This window comes from Echinococcus granulosus (assembly GCF_000524195.1).
Source record: "Echinococcus granulosus chromosome Unknown EG_S00001, whole genome shotgun sequence".
NCBI classification, from domain to species: Eukaryota; Metazoa; Platyhelminthes; class Cestoda; order Cyclophyllidea; family Taeniidae; genus Echinococcus; species Echinococcus granulosus.
In genome coordinates, this window is record NW_020170381.1 from 2171158 (window position 1) to 2186555 (window position 15398).

The 15398-nt window shown below is 40.8% G+C and overlaps 3 protein-coding genes across 3 annotated transcripts in view; 1 reads left to right on the forward strand and 2 right to left on the reverse strand. All coding sequences in view use genetic code 11, as the record gives it.

Annotated features, from left to right (window-relative positions):
* Positions 1 to 853: 853 nt before the first annotated feature.
* Positions 854 to 3106, reverse strand: EGR_00248 (F-box only protein; the record flags this gene model as incomplete). The annotated part of the gene is made up of 7 exons (XM_024489497.1): positions 854 to 1052; positions 1326 to 1516; positions 1720 to 1901; positions 2254 to 2507; positions 2561 to 2706; positions 2745 to 2898; positions 2943 to 3106. The coding sequence occupies 7 exons, from the start codon at positions 3104 to 3106 to the stop codon at positions 854 to 856; spliced, it is 1290 nt and encodes a 429-aa protein (XP_024356175.1).
* Positions 3107 to 3394: 288 nt separating this feature from the next.
* On the reverse strand, positions 3395 to 4906 carry EGR_00249 (39S ribosomal protein L30; the record flags this gene model as incomplete). Its single annotated transcript, XM_024489498.1, has 4 exons — positions 3395 to 3682; positions 3765 to 4025; positions 4059 to 4435; positions 4882 to 4906. The coding sequence occupies 4 exons, from the start codon at positions 4904 to 4906 to the stop codon at positions 3395 to 3397; spliced, it is 951 nt and encodes a 316-aa protein (XP_024356176.1).
* Positions 4907 to 5052: 146 nt separating this feature from the next.
* EGR_00250 (hypothetical protein) overlaps positions 5053 to 15398 on the forward strand; it is a gene marked incomplete at both ends in the record, with an annotated part of 16185 nt that continues 5839 nt past the window's right edge. Inside the window, 10 exons of the mRNA XM_024489499.1 lie at positions 5053 to 5105; positions 5841 to 6001; positions 6068 to 6334; positions 8846 to 9196; positions 10392 to 10550; positions 12258 to 12317; positions 12380 to 12495; positions 13200 to 13305; positions 13937 to 14010; positions 14678 to 14806. Of these exons, the coding sequence (XP_024356177.1) occupies positions 5053 to 5105; positions 5841 to 6001; positions 6068 to 6334; positions 8846 to 9196; positions 10392 to 10550; positions 12258 to 12317; positions 12380 to 12495; positions 13200 to 13305; positions 13937 to 14010; positions 14678 to 14806 (1476 nt within the window). The remainder of the gene's footprint in view (positions 5106 to 5840; positions 6002 to 6067; positions 6335 to 8845; positions 9197 to 10391; positions 10551 to 12257; positions 12318 to 12379; positions 12496 to 13199; positions 13306 to 13936; positions 14011 to 14677; positions 14807 to 15398) is intronic.

Consider the following 15398-nt stretch of genomic DNA (forward strand, 5'->3'; position numbering starts at 1 on the left):
TATATATATATATATATATATGTTATTGCAACGAGTCATACAAGGTAAACATGCGAAATGCCTCATTACTTGAAGGTTTCACTTGCCACAACGCTGAGAGCTGCAGTGCAGCGTCAACGGAAATGTTATACAGCCTCGTACAAGCCGTCAGTGCCGCGTTAAAGTACTGCAGTCATGCATTGCAAGAGTTAAATTCATTGTTTACAACACAATTACTTCAATTTTCTTCAATGGTTACAGAAACGATGTTGGGCATGTCTGAATTTGATGCTTTTACCGGCTTAAAATTAGTGAATGCTGGGGACATAAGGCTTTTCACAGACCGAGTTGTAAATAGCCCTACATCAGCCTTTTTTCAAGAAGATAAAGGAATGCCACTGTCACTCATTTGGAATTTAAAGAAGTCACGACAGTCACTTCGCCCTAACTACACTAGACGTATGATTTATGGCAAACCTCAAGGAGCAATACGAGGGTAGATTAACTCCTTCAATTTGCTACCGCACGACAACAGCTCAAACAATGCAACCGCTGCTAACGACGACAAAACGGATGCAAAACCTTTAACTGTTCTGGCGGAAACCTGAGTAAATTAGTAGGTCACATCGGCACTGCGCAATTGCCTTATACACTGCACTTCCCAATGATGATAATTAGACAATTCCAGAATTGAGTTGAATGCCATAGATAGAATGCTCTTTACAGATATGCCCGCATTCAACCACTGAATGGCAGAGTGCGACTCGCCCAAAAAGTCGAATAAGCGAGAATTCGCATGTCACCGCATGGTTAGAAAGGGGAATCAAATACGACATTTGTTTGGGATATCACGATTAGTGTAAGAAGGAAGTACCTAGGCATTTGAAGAAGAGGGTAATGACGGTTCACAGTTGCCAGTTTCGCTAAGTGCCGAATGTCTTTTCATTTTGTTTGGTCGACAAAAACCACCATTACGATCGGATCCGTCTACCGCCGCGTGAGATCTTTTGAAGGATACCGCATCCTGTTTTTCTGGCGCATGAATCCCATTTTGAGCCTCTAGTCGGTGGAGCCTACAATACCAAACATCACAATCGAATATCGGGATAAGCAGTTTTGGTGTTTACCACTGCTGTTCCAAGACAAAAATGAATACTTACATCAGTGTAGTACAACTAGTACAGTTTTGCCATTCTTTCTAACAACACTAGCTTATTTACCGGTAATCATGAAAAGAAGACTACATTTGGAGTTTTTTTAAGAGGTCGATCACTTTTAGGTATGATTAGCTCCTGGTTTTCAACATTGGTATCACAAACTTGCTGAGGGTCATATGCGTACCTTACCTGTAACCAAGGGAAATAACCATGTTGTTGAGGCGGCCAATTCGTTTAGCCATCTCCCGTTGGGTCGTCGCGAATGAGACGATTGTCTGCTGCATAGCATCAATTTGTTTAGTGAGACTTTGTGGTTGTGCGATCGTCGGTAAATCATTCGCCTCTGGCGCAGTGGATTCGCAACATTCTGTGCGATTCGACTGGAAAAGACAAAAAAGAGCAATGGTGATATGTTAAGAAAAGTGTCCGAACCAACAAACGCAATGTGGACTGATTTGCTATTGAGTATTTAATTTTACAGTAAGATTATATAATAACAAGGTTTAGTAAAACAACCAGAGCATAGCTAAAACAAGCAATTCAGATTTCACTTGATTAGTCTTTTATGAAACTCAGAATCAACCTGAGATAGCCGATTTTCGGTGGCGGAGGAAGGAATAACCGTGCTGGAGGGCGGGACTGCAATACTGCCATCTAATAGATTTGGAAGGGACTGATTCAAATCCTTAAACAGTGATATATGCTGTAGATTCCCACCTCGCCTCTGATAGGTCAGCTCGCCTAGACTTTGCTGTTGACGATGCACTGAAGCCCGAAAAGCGTTAGATTTATTCAGAGCGACCTTGTAAAACAAGAATTATATTCAGCCATCAGTCCTAAACAAAAAAATAATAAACCACCGAACCTCTTAAAACTCTGGATACTTTAACGCTATTGCTGGAGTAGTCGCTAAAGGATTGAAAAAAAGCGAAAATCAATGGGGATGTAATGGGGATAAAACACACGTGTTTCCGAGTAAGACCCACAGATGTGGTTTCACAAAATAAATAGAAAGTTCCCGAACCACAATGAAACGCTTATTCTTCCTGATTTTAAAATAGTACTAAAATCTGTAATAACTAACGAGGACACCTGCGTCAGTTTGATTTACATTTACTCTCGTAGATTTGAGGCAAAAGCACTTCATCGAAGTGCTCCATCGCCATAGAGGAGATATCACGTAGCTCGCGAAGGAGTTCGGTAGAGCGAGAGATGGACGAAGTGGAGGACTTTATGATCATATAGACGCGGCGCAATTCATCTAGAACCTTGCCTGGGAAAAAGCAGCAGTAGCCCTCATCCACGTAGCGCATTATGGTCATACCCAAAAGGGAGAGCCGAGTCTCTACTGCGGAGAGCACATCCGCATGCCTAGAGAGAAGGGAATGGAAAGCCAAGGTTACTAGACTCAACTTGAGCCGAACCCTGCCAGTGTGTGCTTCCGCCGCTCCGATTCTCGTCGTGGTAAGAGCAGCTTCAACTCCCGGCGGTAGTCGCGAACCAACTGTTCCAATCGACAGAACTCACACTTGAGGAGGTCTGCAGCGACTGCATTAAACTTACGACAAACCTGCATTGCAATGTAGCGAGGAAAATCGTAATACTTACTGGTCTAATGAGCGATATTTCATGGAAAGTAAGGAAACTGAAAATTTTCCGCAAACAATCACTTGGCATTTCTAAGAGCTGCATGTCTCCTTTGATGAGCTGAATACGCCGGACTGCATTTGATTCCCACGTATGAGGACTGAGAAAATAACACCTAAAACTATAGAAAGAGATGCATTGACTGCAGTTTAACGCTACCTCCACGAATTCAAACTTGCCAGATCTTTAGAATACAAGCTACGAGCGGTAAAAAAAAATGAAATAAACTCAGAAAACAACATATTCCCATCAGTATTAGCAGCAAGAATTAGCCGGAGAACTGAAGAAAAGCATGAACAGTGAAAAGGCCACATTCCGTACATAAAAACCCCTGTAAATATGCGGGAGCCACTTGAAGACCAGGAAAGAAAGCGCTTTTTCTTCACGCTGTATAACAAGTAAGACTAAATTTGATTCAAATTTAAAGAAAGAGCTATATCTTTACATACAGGCGTGAAACAATAGATGAGCCTAGTTAGTTTTGCAATGCTGCAAATATAAGCAACCACTTGTACAAGGCGAGTCAGCGAGCACAGCATGCGTAGAAAGGAAAAATTTACGAAAACGAATTTATTAAGATAGGCCAAACTCTGTGTAATTAGCGTTCAGCATTAGTAGAAAGCCCATGGATATGTACCCCAGTCAGCTTCAAAGCGAGAATTATTCCGGGTCTTATAAGTGCCATCCAGGTTCTTGCGTTGACTTAACGACTGACGCATCGCATCATCCAATCGCCATAAGCCACTGTACCGATATTCCTGTCCATCTTGATTAAGGCGATATTTGTACTTGGCAGTGAAAAATTCAGAAAGAAGTTTATGGTGTTGCCACCGCTGATTGTGCCAACTTTTCAGGTAGTCACGCGTCAAATATCGAGGATTTTCTTTTGCATCTGGAATCTAAAACAGGAAAGCCATATTAAGAACGCTATGCATTAACTTTAGCATCAACTATTACATAAGCACTAGATAGCGAACTTACACAGAGCACCTTATCCTCTCTGACACATGGATGCTCAAGAATCTTATATTCGGTAAGATCTAATGGTTTTCCAGGACGAAATGGTGAACTTCCACGACGAACAAAGTCGCCGTTCGGCAATAAACGGAAGTTGATCAGATCTTCTTCGGATAAAGGTAGGCCATCTGGGAAAGAAATTGGCTGAATTCTAATTAAATGTTTAATGTGGTCAATCTCCTTTGCTATTTGTGGGGTATTTTTCACAACTTTCCATTGATGTTGCTAAAGCCTAGAACGAAGCACGATTTGATTTACTTTTGTTTTGGGCCCAATACCATACTTCTCTAGAAATGCGCGCTCAAAGAACGTTGTCCCTTTAATTGGCCTGATTTTACATATCATAAAGAGCGGCGATGACTCATTTAAATAAGTGTAGGCTTTCCTTATTTCGTGTAAATCAAAAAGTCTCTGAGCCCATGCAAGTGGGTCAATATGATCAAGTGAACCGGGAACAGGCTTGCTTTCGTAAGTGCGAGCCTTTCCACCAAGCTGATGGCTCCCTGAAAAGAATCTGACTGCTGTTAAGGCTTGCAATTTTGGTAATGCAGTCCTGTGCCAAGCCGCAGTTAACATGGCTAATGTCCTGTCGGGTCCGGTGTTGGAAAAGGCTAGATGTGGACAGCCTAGTAAACCTAACAGCCGCGGGTAATGTAAAGACCTTATGTTAAATCTGTTAACCTCAAAACTTATATCCAATATTCATACAATCAGATCAAAAAGCCGATAACAGTGAAGCACACTAAAGGGTCTTCAAACCCCTTTTTTATAAAAATGGGCATTAGAATTTTTCGGGGATCTAAACAATTAAGCATTTGGTTGATCAGCGATAAATCAGGAATCAAATCAATAACTTGACTATATATCGTGCATTTCAAACGAGATACCTAGTCAAAGCTAGAATTTTGGGGTTATCGTAATCAATATCAGACCCGGAGAATTTATCAATTCGTTATGATGTCTTAGTCAAAACCCAGGGTCAAACGTGCAGTATCCCAGGTCTTCCTTAGCAACCAAAAAGTCGTATTGTTCGGACAGAAAATGTACTGTCGGAGTACAGGAAAGCTGGGAGTCTACTTACATAGCCCAGAGGCTATACCGCCCATCAGAAGTATAAAGACAGAACCTTAAGTGACCACGAAACAAAATGGATGATCGCACAAACAATCAATGTCACAAAGCATATTGTGCAACTATGCACGAGGCTTAATGATTTAATATAGTTTTGACTACGCATTTTATTACGCTTGAAATGGATACGCTACAGGTTGCACAATCGAGCTTCGGCACTTCTACCCCCCAACTGTTCTGTGCTTTAATATCACATGCTCCACAATGCTACTCTTTCTGTACAAACTCCTTGGAAGACACTAGAGGATCTTTGCACTCGGTTTATAAAGCTTAAAAAGGCTAGAACTTAAGCAGTCTTTAGGAGAGTTCTTGTTTCCCTATATTATGTCTTTTGGGTTAAAGGAAATTAATGTCACATCATTGTTTGGAAGATTTAACTTTGCAATTAAGGCAAAAGTTTGTAGTCGCTATTAGATACCAAATATTCCGTATCACTTCTATCGCTTTCAGTGATTGAATGACCCTTTCGTCGTATGGGAGTCTATTTGCTAATTTCTTTGCATGTATCCATAAATTTTGCGTTCAATCAATTTGTGGGAATTCAAAAATCATTGGGAGAAATCGGTATGGTTGCGTTCTGTTGCTGTGCTTCTTTTGTACAGCTATTATTATTATTCTGCTCGGAATATTTCTTGCTACCAGTAGATGGCTTACCTATCTGGCGATACACATGCTTTTCATTTACTATTTGCTACTTTTTTTCCGTATTTTGCCCCTAAATAGGTGTTGGGGATGTTCACTCTTATTTAACTTAGTTTAATTTATTTTCAGTAGCCGGTTTTGGGCTACTAGACGCATTTTAGTTCTCTACACTTGTACATATACTAGACTGTCGATAAGCCATCCCATCGTTTACCACTGCTAATCCTCTGTGCATTTGTACTATGTAATGTTTGTTTAATTGTTCAGGCGTAATCGATCATTCCGAAACAGCCTAATGTCTTCAGTTATCAAAGTCCCTCCAAGCGGTGATCATAAACTTTTGTCTCCTGACTCTTCCTTCCTGAAGCCGCCCAGTGTGGTACCATCACTAGATCGGCTATCTTCTTCTTGCTACGGCAAAGTTCAGGGTTCGCCTGTACTTTCATTGCTAAACCGATACTGATGCGCTTTAATAAGCTTCGCTTTCTATATAGGTGAGAACGACCCAGGTGCGCAAAGTAGTCCTCGTCAGTCCCAGTCGGCACATTCAAAACTGTCTACGGTCTCTCTGAAACGGTCCAACTCGTCCAATGTGCCACAAGTGAGTGAATCGACGAACAAACCACAGCCACCGTTTAAACGCCCGGCCGTTCTCTCTACAGGGCTCAAGTCTGGTAGCAACCAAACATTTGCGCGATCGGGTTTTATGAAAGGCAAAACTCTAGGGTCAGCGGCGGGATCGGTTCGTCAGGATAAGATGGGTAAATGACTGCTTTAGGTGTATCATGCCTTTTTGTGCTGGCATTTGTTCAGCTATTTATTTCTGCGTTTTTACGGCAGTTTATAATATACATTCATGCATCAAAGGAGGTATTCGAATTGTGTTTTCTGCAAAGCTTCTTAACGGAATGTAAGTTTTATTTTTTAAATTTGATCTATTACAATCAGTCTATTGAAGTTACCCTTTTCTAATGAAGCAAAAAAGTTATTGTTTTTCAATTTTAATGAATGACAACCTTCCGTCTATTTTCAGTTGCAAAAACAACTCGACTCACCGTTCATGATCAATCGAAGTCAACATTTTTTCGATCTTTGAAAAACACCCAGGCTTCCAGTTCTGTGAGATTTTATTATTATATCTACTATATTTACTTTTAACGCTGCATTCATTCCAATTTTTATGTTAGGTTTAACTTTCGCACGGTGATGACTTAAAATGTCAATAATACCAACGTGGCAATATTTGTTTCATGATTTACTTGTTGGCTGTCGTATGTTATTCGTACCTACATTTTGGTACAGTACGATTTACTCTTGCCTTGCGAATATGCCGTATACGAGGGATCTACACGATGAATACCAGCAATTTAGTAATCCTTCACTTCACTCCTAGTTCAATCTATTGTGCCCTGTATCTTCGTGTTGTTTTATTACCCTTTTAAATCACTGCTAATTGTTTTCCTTAGAATGTTGCAGTTGGTCGGTTTTATCAATTCCCGGTTTTCGGTTTGAACGATTCCATTTCGCACCTAGGTATTAAACATTAAATGAGCACATTCCTAACCGTACTTGTTCTAATTCAGGCGCCTTCTAGGTCGAAATGTTTTAAAGCATTGGGAACTCCTTCCACTGCCAGAGATAGTGGGACGACGACTGTTGCTGCCGGAACCAAGAGTATTTCGTCGACTCCGAATTCTCAAGTAACAAAGTCTCTAAAAGGTACCATTAGGTTTCTATCCTTCGTCCTCTAAATCTATTGTAAAGTATTAAATTTCTTCAAATTACGGCGGGATTTTGCTATCAAAAGTCTCTATTCAGACCTATTCTTTACATTTATGTCATAGATAATGTTTACACTATTCTGTTTTTGTGACATTCACCTTGAGGTGCTGGTGCATAGTCTGTACCTCTGAAACTACTCCATTATGCTAGTGATTTTCTTCGTTTTGGACGGCCTTGTTGTTGTATTAGACGTTACATATGGGTATAAGTTGCCGAGTTTCTTCCATAAATGACGACCCTTTGATCCAACTTTTTCTTTGCATAACCTAATTTCAGAGATTCCAAGTTTTTACCCTTTTTCTTACCCCGGTCACTTTTAAATTGTGCGCTTTTTGCAAAACCCACGTTCGTACACACACATATGACAGGTGATGTGGTTTTCAGTTAATGACCTGCACACTGCTTAAGACTCACCATTCACCGCTATTTTAGCTATTGTTTTAAGCGTTACATGCCCTCTTGGTGCTGCTGACAATGATTTGAGCTGATTTGGCACATCTACCGTATTATATCAGGAACTACGTTTAAACCATGTTCTGTGTCTTTTCATAATCAAGCTTCGACTAAATTGATTTCCTGATGTAAAAATGAGGACAATTCCATCTAAATGTTTCTATTTGACCCTATGCATCACTCAGATGCTAGGTTAACGGGGTCAAATTGACTGTCACGAGTGCTTCGTGTCGCGCCGTAAAATACTCTCGACTCAAATTGCGCAGTTCTATCCACCCTGGATATGGAAATGTCGGCATGTCGCCTTTCGTTTTCAAATCGCGATACATTTGAGATTTCTGCAAAGGGATGGATCCCATGATTTGATCTTTGAACTTTGAGCTTTTTTGTCAATTATTAAAATTCCTTGCTTTAAATTTTGCTTTGGTTTGATTTGGGATTAAAACGTACCATTCACCTCGAAATAATGCATCTGATTTCTTTATTTAATGAAAAAAATGGAAGATTTTTGGCGTAGAAAATGCCAGTCTTTATGTTTCTATCAAAACACGTTGCTTTTAATTTCTAAACTTTGTTAAGCATTTACATCGCCATAGTGAGGATATTGGATGAGGATTGTATACTTGAGTGTATAAATTTAATAAAGTGCTTTTTAACATCGGATGAACATGGAAAGTCACTTGTGCGAATGACCAGCAACTTTTCGACACCATTGGATATCCAATTAAACTTGTCTGTAATTGTACAGTGTGGGATTTCTTTACAGCTTGATTGCTATGAGGTAAGATCATGAGAACCTTGTTTCTCTACAATGGCTGAAGGACATTATCTAGTTTTATCTGATGACTTGGGCAGACACCTAATCTCTTTACAATAGGCATTTCTTTGACAAATATCATTGCCAATTCGCAGACCGTATTTTCTTAGTAGCATTACACAAGTATTGAACTTGGTCCTTCTGTAATTATCATTAAATAGGTGCAAATTATGGTTCGCGAGTATCGATGAAGTATAAACCGTTTATGTGAAATATGCAGATCACTTGGCCGAAATACGAGAAGGTTCTACGTCGCGCGGGGGTCTCAACACGAACCCGCCTCTACGGAAGCCCTCCCGTACGGCCACTTCTGGTGCCTCGTTCCTACGCGACGGTGCACCTACCAGCCTCGTCCCAAAGACCAAGGTGGGATCCCAGTCACCCTGCGAAGAGGAGTTATTAGTGTTGAGACAACAATTCGGTACCAGTCTGGCAGAGTGGAACAAGGTTTTCGAGGTTCTTTGCATCTTCGCACAGTGGTCTCTTAACTCAAAGGATAGACTCATAAAAGAGGCTTCTCACCGCGAGGATTTGCTCAGATCTCAGTTAAAAATGCGTTCAGATGAGTGTGGTGAGTTGTTAAAGTTGTTTTCATTGTACAAAGCGAAAATCATTGTCTTCCCAAAATGGTTGCATTCTGCTTTTGAATCCTTTGATTATTCTGAGCCAAAATCACTGGGGTGTACTTCCGGTACTACTTTATCAGGCTTACTTGAAATGATTTTATCAAACTTTTAGTCTTTTCTCCACTAAACTATAAATATCAAGCGCGAGTTTTCATTGTCACGCTGCTTTGCTAGTGGGTAGAGGAGAAAGGGAACCAAACTTTTAGTTTTTGTTTGCTGCGTGGTTGATTAATGTAACCCTCTTAATGCAGATGGGGGTTGCTGTGGTTTTCCTGTTTTTAATAATGTCCAAGACGCTACGTATGCATTGCATAAGACTTACCCTATGAGTACTCATCTTGAGAAGGGCTGGGAGGGAGTACTTCAATGTATTTTAACGATATACGACATGGTAGCCAATTTTTTTTGAAAAGTTAAAATGTTAAAAGTTAAATCGTTTGTTTTTCGATCCTAACTCAATAAGATGCTACGCTTTTCGCTCATCCGTAGCCTTTGGTATTAGATTTTATTGAGAAATTTAAAGTTGGAAAAGCAGTAGAAGCATTTTACCAGCTTTTGATGTTGATGAACTTACAGCATAAGTTATCACCGAAACTGCATCGAGGAAAGGTAGGGTATGGTTCCAAGATGTAATTGGGTTATGGCTTAATGTTTGTAAATGGAACAATGTAACTGCCTGGGTTTAAAATAATGATGTTTCAGAGGAGTGACCATCTAGAGATTGAGTTGCCTTTTTTCTACGAAAATCAAAGTTACAGAAAATGGGGGAGGGTTTAATCATGAATTTAATATTTATAAACTCATTTTTAAAGCTAGTGGGAGGTCCAATCTACTGGCAACTATGATACATCTCGGGCTTAAATTTTTGGCCTGAAAGGGGCTTTCATTCTTCGGAGTTATTTTGATTTAAATATTTCAGGACGTGAAGTAAAATGTACGCTTATCACGAAGACCCGAACTGATGCCATTTGATATGTCATCGAATCCTCACTAAATTATTTGTAATCTGTCATTTTCCACGAAACGGACTTTATATTCTTTTTAACCACCATTGCGCACTCTGTCTTCCTAATATGAGAGTGCATATTGTACTGCGGTTCTTGGTTCTCAGCTCAGCAAGAAGCCTCTCGTATGTTTTAGCCCAGTTTGCGGTGCAAATCAAGGAGCTCTTGCAGCAGCATGCAGGAAGCCAACGGGAAAAGGCAGAAATGTGGGAAAAGGAACGTCAAATCATGCAGATCGACATGGAGAACCTGCGAGTAACTCTTCGAACGGAAAAAGAAAAAGAGATCGAGAAAGGTAAGTGATTCGTAGCTTATTTGAGTTGTCTTGTGCTGTTTTACTCCCACTAGTCTATCTGGGGTCTTGAGCAAATCACTAACTTATTACAACGGCTTATTGCCTGATTGTTCCAGCACAAATGGGAATGTTTTGCTTTTGCGCGCTGTCGTGCCTGAGAACCTAGGGTAAGGTATCGACAAAAATACCTTTTTCATCCAACGAAGGGAGAAGTTCTAGGGCACCTTTTCTGCTTACATTTTGTAGTCCTATTTGTCGGCAGCGTGCTGCCTTCGTTTTTGTTAGCATTTAAGAAGATGTACCGAAAGGGAATGACAGGCTGTAAACGATGCGAATGAACCACGTTGGGAATGTTTGGTTTCATCGCCAGCCTCATGGAATTGGGACAGGATACCGCTCAGCTGCGTCTGCACGCAAGAACTCGGGAATCTTCCACACAATCACTTCGTAAATGTGTGCTTGCGCAACCGGACTTTGGCCTTTCCAAATAGGATGAGTGAATTGCTCTCAAAGATGGTTTTAAGTGCAGTGAACACTTCTTATGAGTGAAAGCGTCCTGCTTGTGATTGAGAGCCATTAAAGCCTGGTTTTGAGGTGTTGCCTTAATTTTGTCGCTCTTGCTTTCCTATGCTAGTTTACGTGTTCCACGCTCTCGCGTGATTTTGCGAAGTGGTTATTTGCTTATCTATCAGTTCGCATTGTTTAGCCCCTTTTTTACTAAAATTAATTTTTACTTGTTTAAGGTGAATCTAAACGTCCTCCAATCACTCAAATCTCCCCCACTTTGTTGTTATAAAAAGCTTTGGCAGGCAATGTCTCGTAGCTTCAATATAGCATCAACTTGAAGTTAACCGAAACTGTCCTCCTCTGTGCTGGTAGATGGCAATCAGATCAAATAATTAGGAAAGGCCAACGTGGCAGGATTTGTGATTTCTCTCTTATTGGGCTGTTTGGTCTCAAGATCCTCCATAGTCGACCTTTCGTTTTGCATCATGAAATGGACTGCGGAAGCAAAGTTTTACCAGATTTTCATCCTGAGGACTCTTTGTCTGTTGCAAATCTCCAGTATGGATTCAAGACTACCTAGTCTGCTGATTCCGATGTCTAATCTACACTGTCTAGGGGATTATCATACTTATTTCATTTTGGTTACGCCTAGGTAAGCACATCGCACTGTAATTTTTTTGCTGTGATTACAGGCCACTGATGCGATTAGCCACTGCGCCATATTCTGTTACTGCACAGCTGCCTTCAGACAAATTGAGCATACCATTACAAATGAACGTCCTTCTTCCTCAAGACCTATTTATACTAACATCAACTTAATTGCATTTTCTCACTCCTTATTTATCAGTAGTAAGTGCGCCGCGTTTGGGCATCAGTAGTGCCATATCTGCACAGCTGTGTTTAAAACCAGTGATTTTGGAACAAATTTATCATTTTCTCTCGCCTAAATGTGCTGTATTCTTCCCTAATGAAACGAACACTATTCTGAATAAAATTGGCATTCTGTTAAAATCATTGGTCCAGCGTTAAGATTAAAAACCTAGTTTGAAGTGCTGTCGGTGCAAGGCGTTACGCTTTATTTGAGCTTGCTATGAAGCAGCAGAATGGCTTCAAAAGTTGGTACAATTTGTTCAAATGTTCTTACAATCTGTTGGTTTTTTAGAATTATTTCACTTTAATATTTTCAAAATCAACTTTTAGTTCTCCTCCAACGAGATGCAGACATATCGGAATTGCAGAAGGCCTACGACAGTCAGGTAGGTGAATCATTATTTTCAGTTTGAGCTCGAAATATGAAGCCACCTTGTTGAATTCCACATCAGCCTCGATAAAGAAGCGTTGCGCCACCTGGTCCGACCATGTTATTTGTGGTTTTGCCCCCAATGCACCAGCGATGAGCTTATCTGGCCGCCAGCCAATGGAGGCTGAGACCAGAAGTGTGAGCCGGGGCTGGCTCACTTACATTAAAGCGTTAATCTTACGCTGCGTCTTGTTGATATTCCCCCATTTTTGCGTGCTGACATTGTTATGCATTTGGGTTGAAACATTACATTTTTTGGGCAGGCAGTATGCAAGATTTGCCAAAAATGGGCGGAGGAATCTATCGGTAAAATTAATTAAGAAAAGCCAATTCCCGTTTATCACATTTGCCTACCGACTGAAAGTTGCTTAAACTGAATGTCAAAGCGATGGTGCCGTGATCATTAATTGCTTTCTTTTTTGCTGCAAATAACCATTCAAACACAGTCGATTCCTGCCTATGAGGATTGGCTTGTCTTCATTAATAAACTGACATTTTACTTTACAGGCCTTTCTTTTCATTAGTGGTAATTACTTTGCACTGGGTGACCCATTCTCCACATCACAGATTAAATACCTCGCTATGCAATGTAATCCCATTTTCTTTGGCGTGTCGTTCTACTGCTGCCTTCTCAGCGGTCAAAACCTCAATTTGTCTAAAATTAGTGCGTCACGTGACAAGGCCTGAGAACTAAGCCTTCATGCCCTGCTGAAGTTTCGGTCGACATTGAAAAAAGTATTGTGGGTGAACTTCATATCTTTCTAGATAGACTGACGCTCCTTGAATTTAGAATTTTGAAATGGTGGTGGTGTCTCCATTAGGTTGTTTTTCTGCTCCCCCAGCTTTCCGAGGAGCGTCGAAAGTGGGCTGCACGGGTTGCGGAATCCCATCAAAAATTTTCCAGACAGTTTGATCAGCAGCAGATTGAACATGAATCTCAAATCGTGGGTACGTTACTCCCTCCATTTCTTCAACCCGATCGTCCTAATGCATATGGTTATGAAGATTTCGTGCACTGGGATCTGTGTTCTGAAATCCCGACATTTGCCACGAATTTGCTTGGACTCCGGACTTAACGTAAATCCGTTTCATCTGCCCAGATGAATTGCATGATCATCCGGTCAGTAGGACAAAATAACGGCCTCTTCCCGATAGTAACGCTATAACACCCGGAAATGGACCACGGCACCTCTTGTTCTTATGTATTGGTCGACTGATTTAATAAGCCATCGTATTCATGGAAGGCAAATAGACCTTTACGGCATCTGGAATTGATGGGCGCAGTTTTTTCCCATAGAGAATGTGGGATATTGCGGAAGTGTGCAGTTGCGCGCTTGTGGGTTCAACGTTTCCGAACTGCTTACCGTGTGCTTATTTTGCCTCTCAGGGTGTTTGCGTGCACTTCTTGCAAACTTGTATTACTCCTTGTAATGAGTGTACTAACGACTCTGCTTTTCTCGTTTTTGCCCATTCAAGTAAAACTAGGTCCACTTTATATGGATATTTACTAATTACAAAATTTTCCCCGTTACTTAGTCTCCCCAAACTAATTCTTATTTCAATTTTTTGTTATTTCCAGAACTCAGGAGCCATAATGCAACACGTGTTGCGGAGTTGGAAAATTGCCTCAAATCTATGGAACTTGAGTTTTCAGTAAGCTGTCGTGCTGGACGCAACTTTCGCCTTTTCCTTCAAAGTGATGTAGAGACTGTTCATTAATTCGATATTAAGATAGTTGCTCCAGCTTATTGCTAAGGATTTTTGCCATTAACTGTTACCACTGGTTTACGTCGCGACTTCCGTTCACATCTCGTTCCCTAGCGATCTTAGGTGTGATCCAGGGTGCATACATTGGTCGAGAGGTGAGCCCGCCTGTAAGTCCTTTTTCAAGTAGCTGCACTTGAACATAGAGAGAGACTGTGCTGGTTTGCCGATCATGTGCCTTATTTTTCAGTCACGATTAAAGCACGTCGACGCTGCTTTAGAAATTTGCGAGCTGTCATATATTGCCTTATAAATACCGAGCGACGTTTCCTTATTGCATAGGCTGCTATGACTGTTTACAGTTTTGTGCAGACATTCATAGGATACTTCATTGAAGGGCAGAGTACCTTTCATGTTGGCGACTTGCCTAGAGCTGAAGTGTAACTGAATTTGATTTACAAATTATCCACCATTTATGCTACCTGTGTACGTATTTTTAAGCGTCCATTGCGTTGCTTGTGTCTCAGAGGGCACTCATGGCAAAACATGGAAAAGGTATGCGGGTTTCGGCTGATGAAGCCTGCTAGTGGTTCACTTGGTGTGCCAAATGTTTTAGGCGAAGGTGAACCGCCTCCAATCAGAGTGTGATGAACTGCGCAGACTCTCCGAAGAGGCCCAAAAAAATTCTTTTGAAACACCACAACAACTACTACCATTCACACAACCGAAGATGTCGAACTTCTCTGTGAGTTACCATTGTCTTCGCTCGTTTCACTGAACCAGCTTTTTACCATGAAGTTTGTCCATACCTTTAAACCTTGGTTTACCCATCCAATTTTTGTATTGCCGATGGTATTGTACTAGGATCTCCGAAAGAGTAACTTGGCTTGCATGTACCCGGAAGGATGCACTTTCGTTACCTGATAGTCGCGGCCTTTTTTACCAGATGAACAGGTTTCCGCACCTTCCTGTTCTTCAAGCCAGTCATCGAGGCTTAAGGCCAATTTTTGGTTGATTCTATTGGCGGAATTCCAATTTTTTTCATGGTGACACAGCTATAGTGACTTTTCTGTCTTAGTAGTTTTGCCATTTGAAAGGAAATAATGAAAGTGGAAGCTTTTATTTAACCAATGGCTGCCTTTAACTTCGATAATATATGAGGGAATCGGAAAATCCACGCGGTTTTTGGTGTAACTCGCTACTATTTCTTGTAACTTGTAGGAAGGGGTACAACCAATGCGATTTTTGTACATATGCATTATAGAGCAGATACGCCCCAGTCTATTGATATGTTACTCTTTGTCCTCCTCGTCACTGTTTTCCGCTTGTTTTGATTT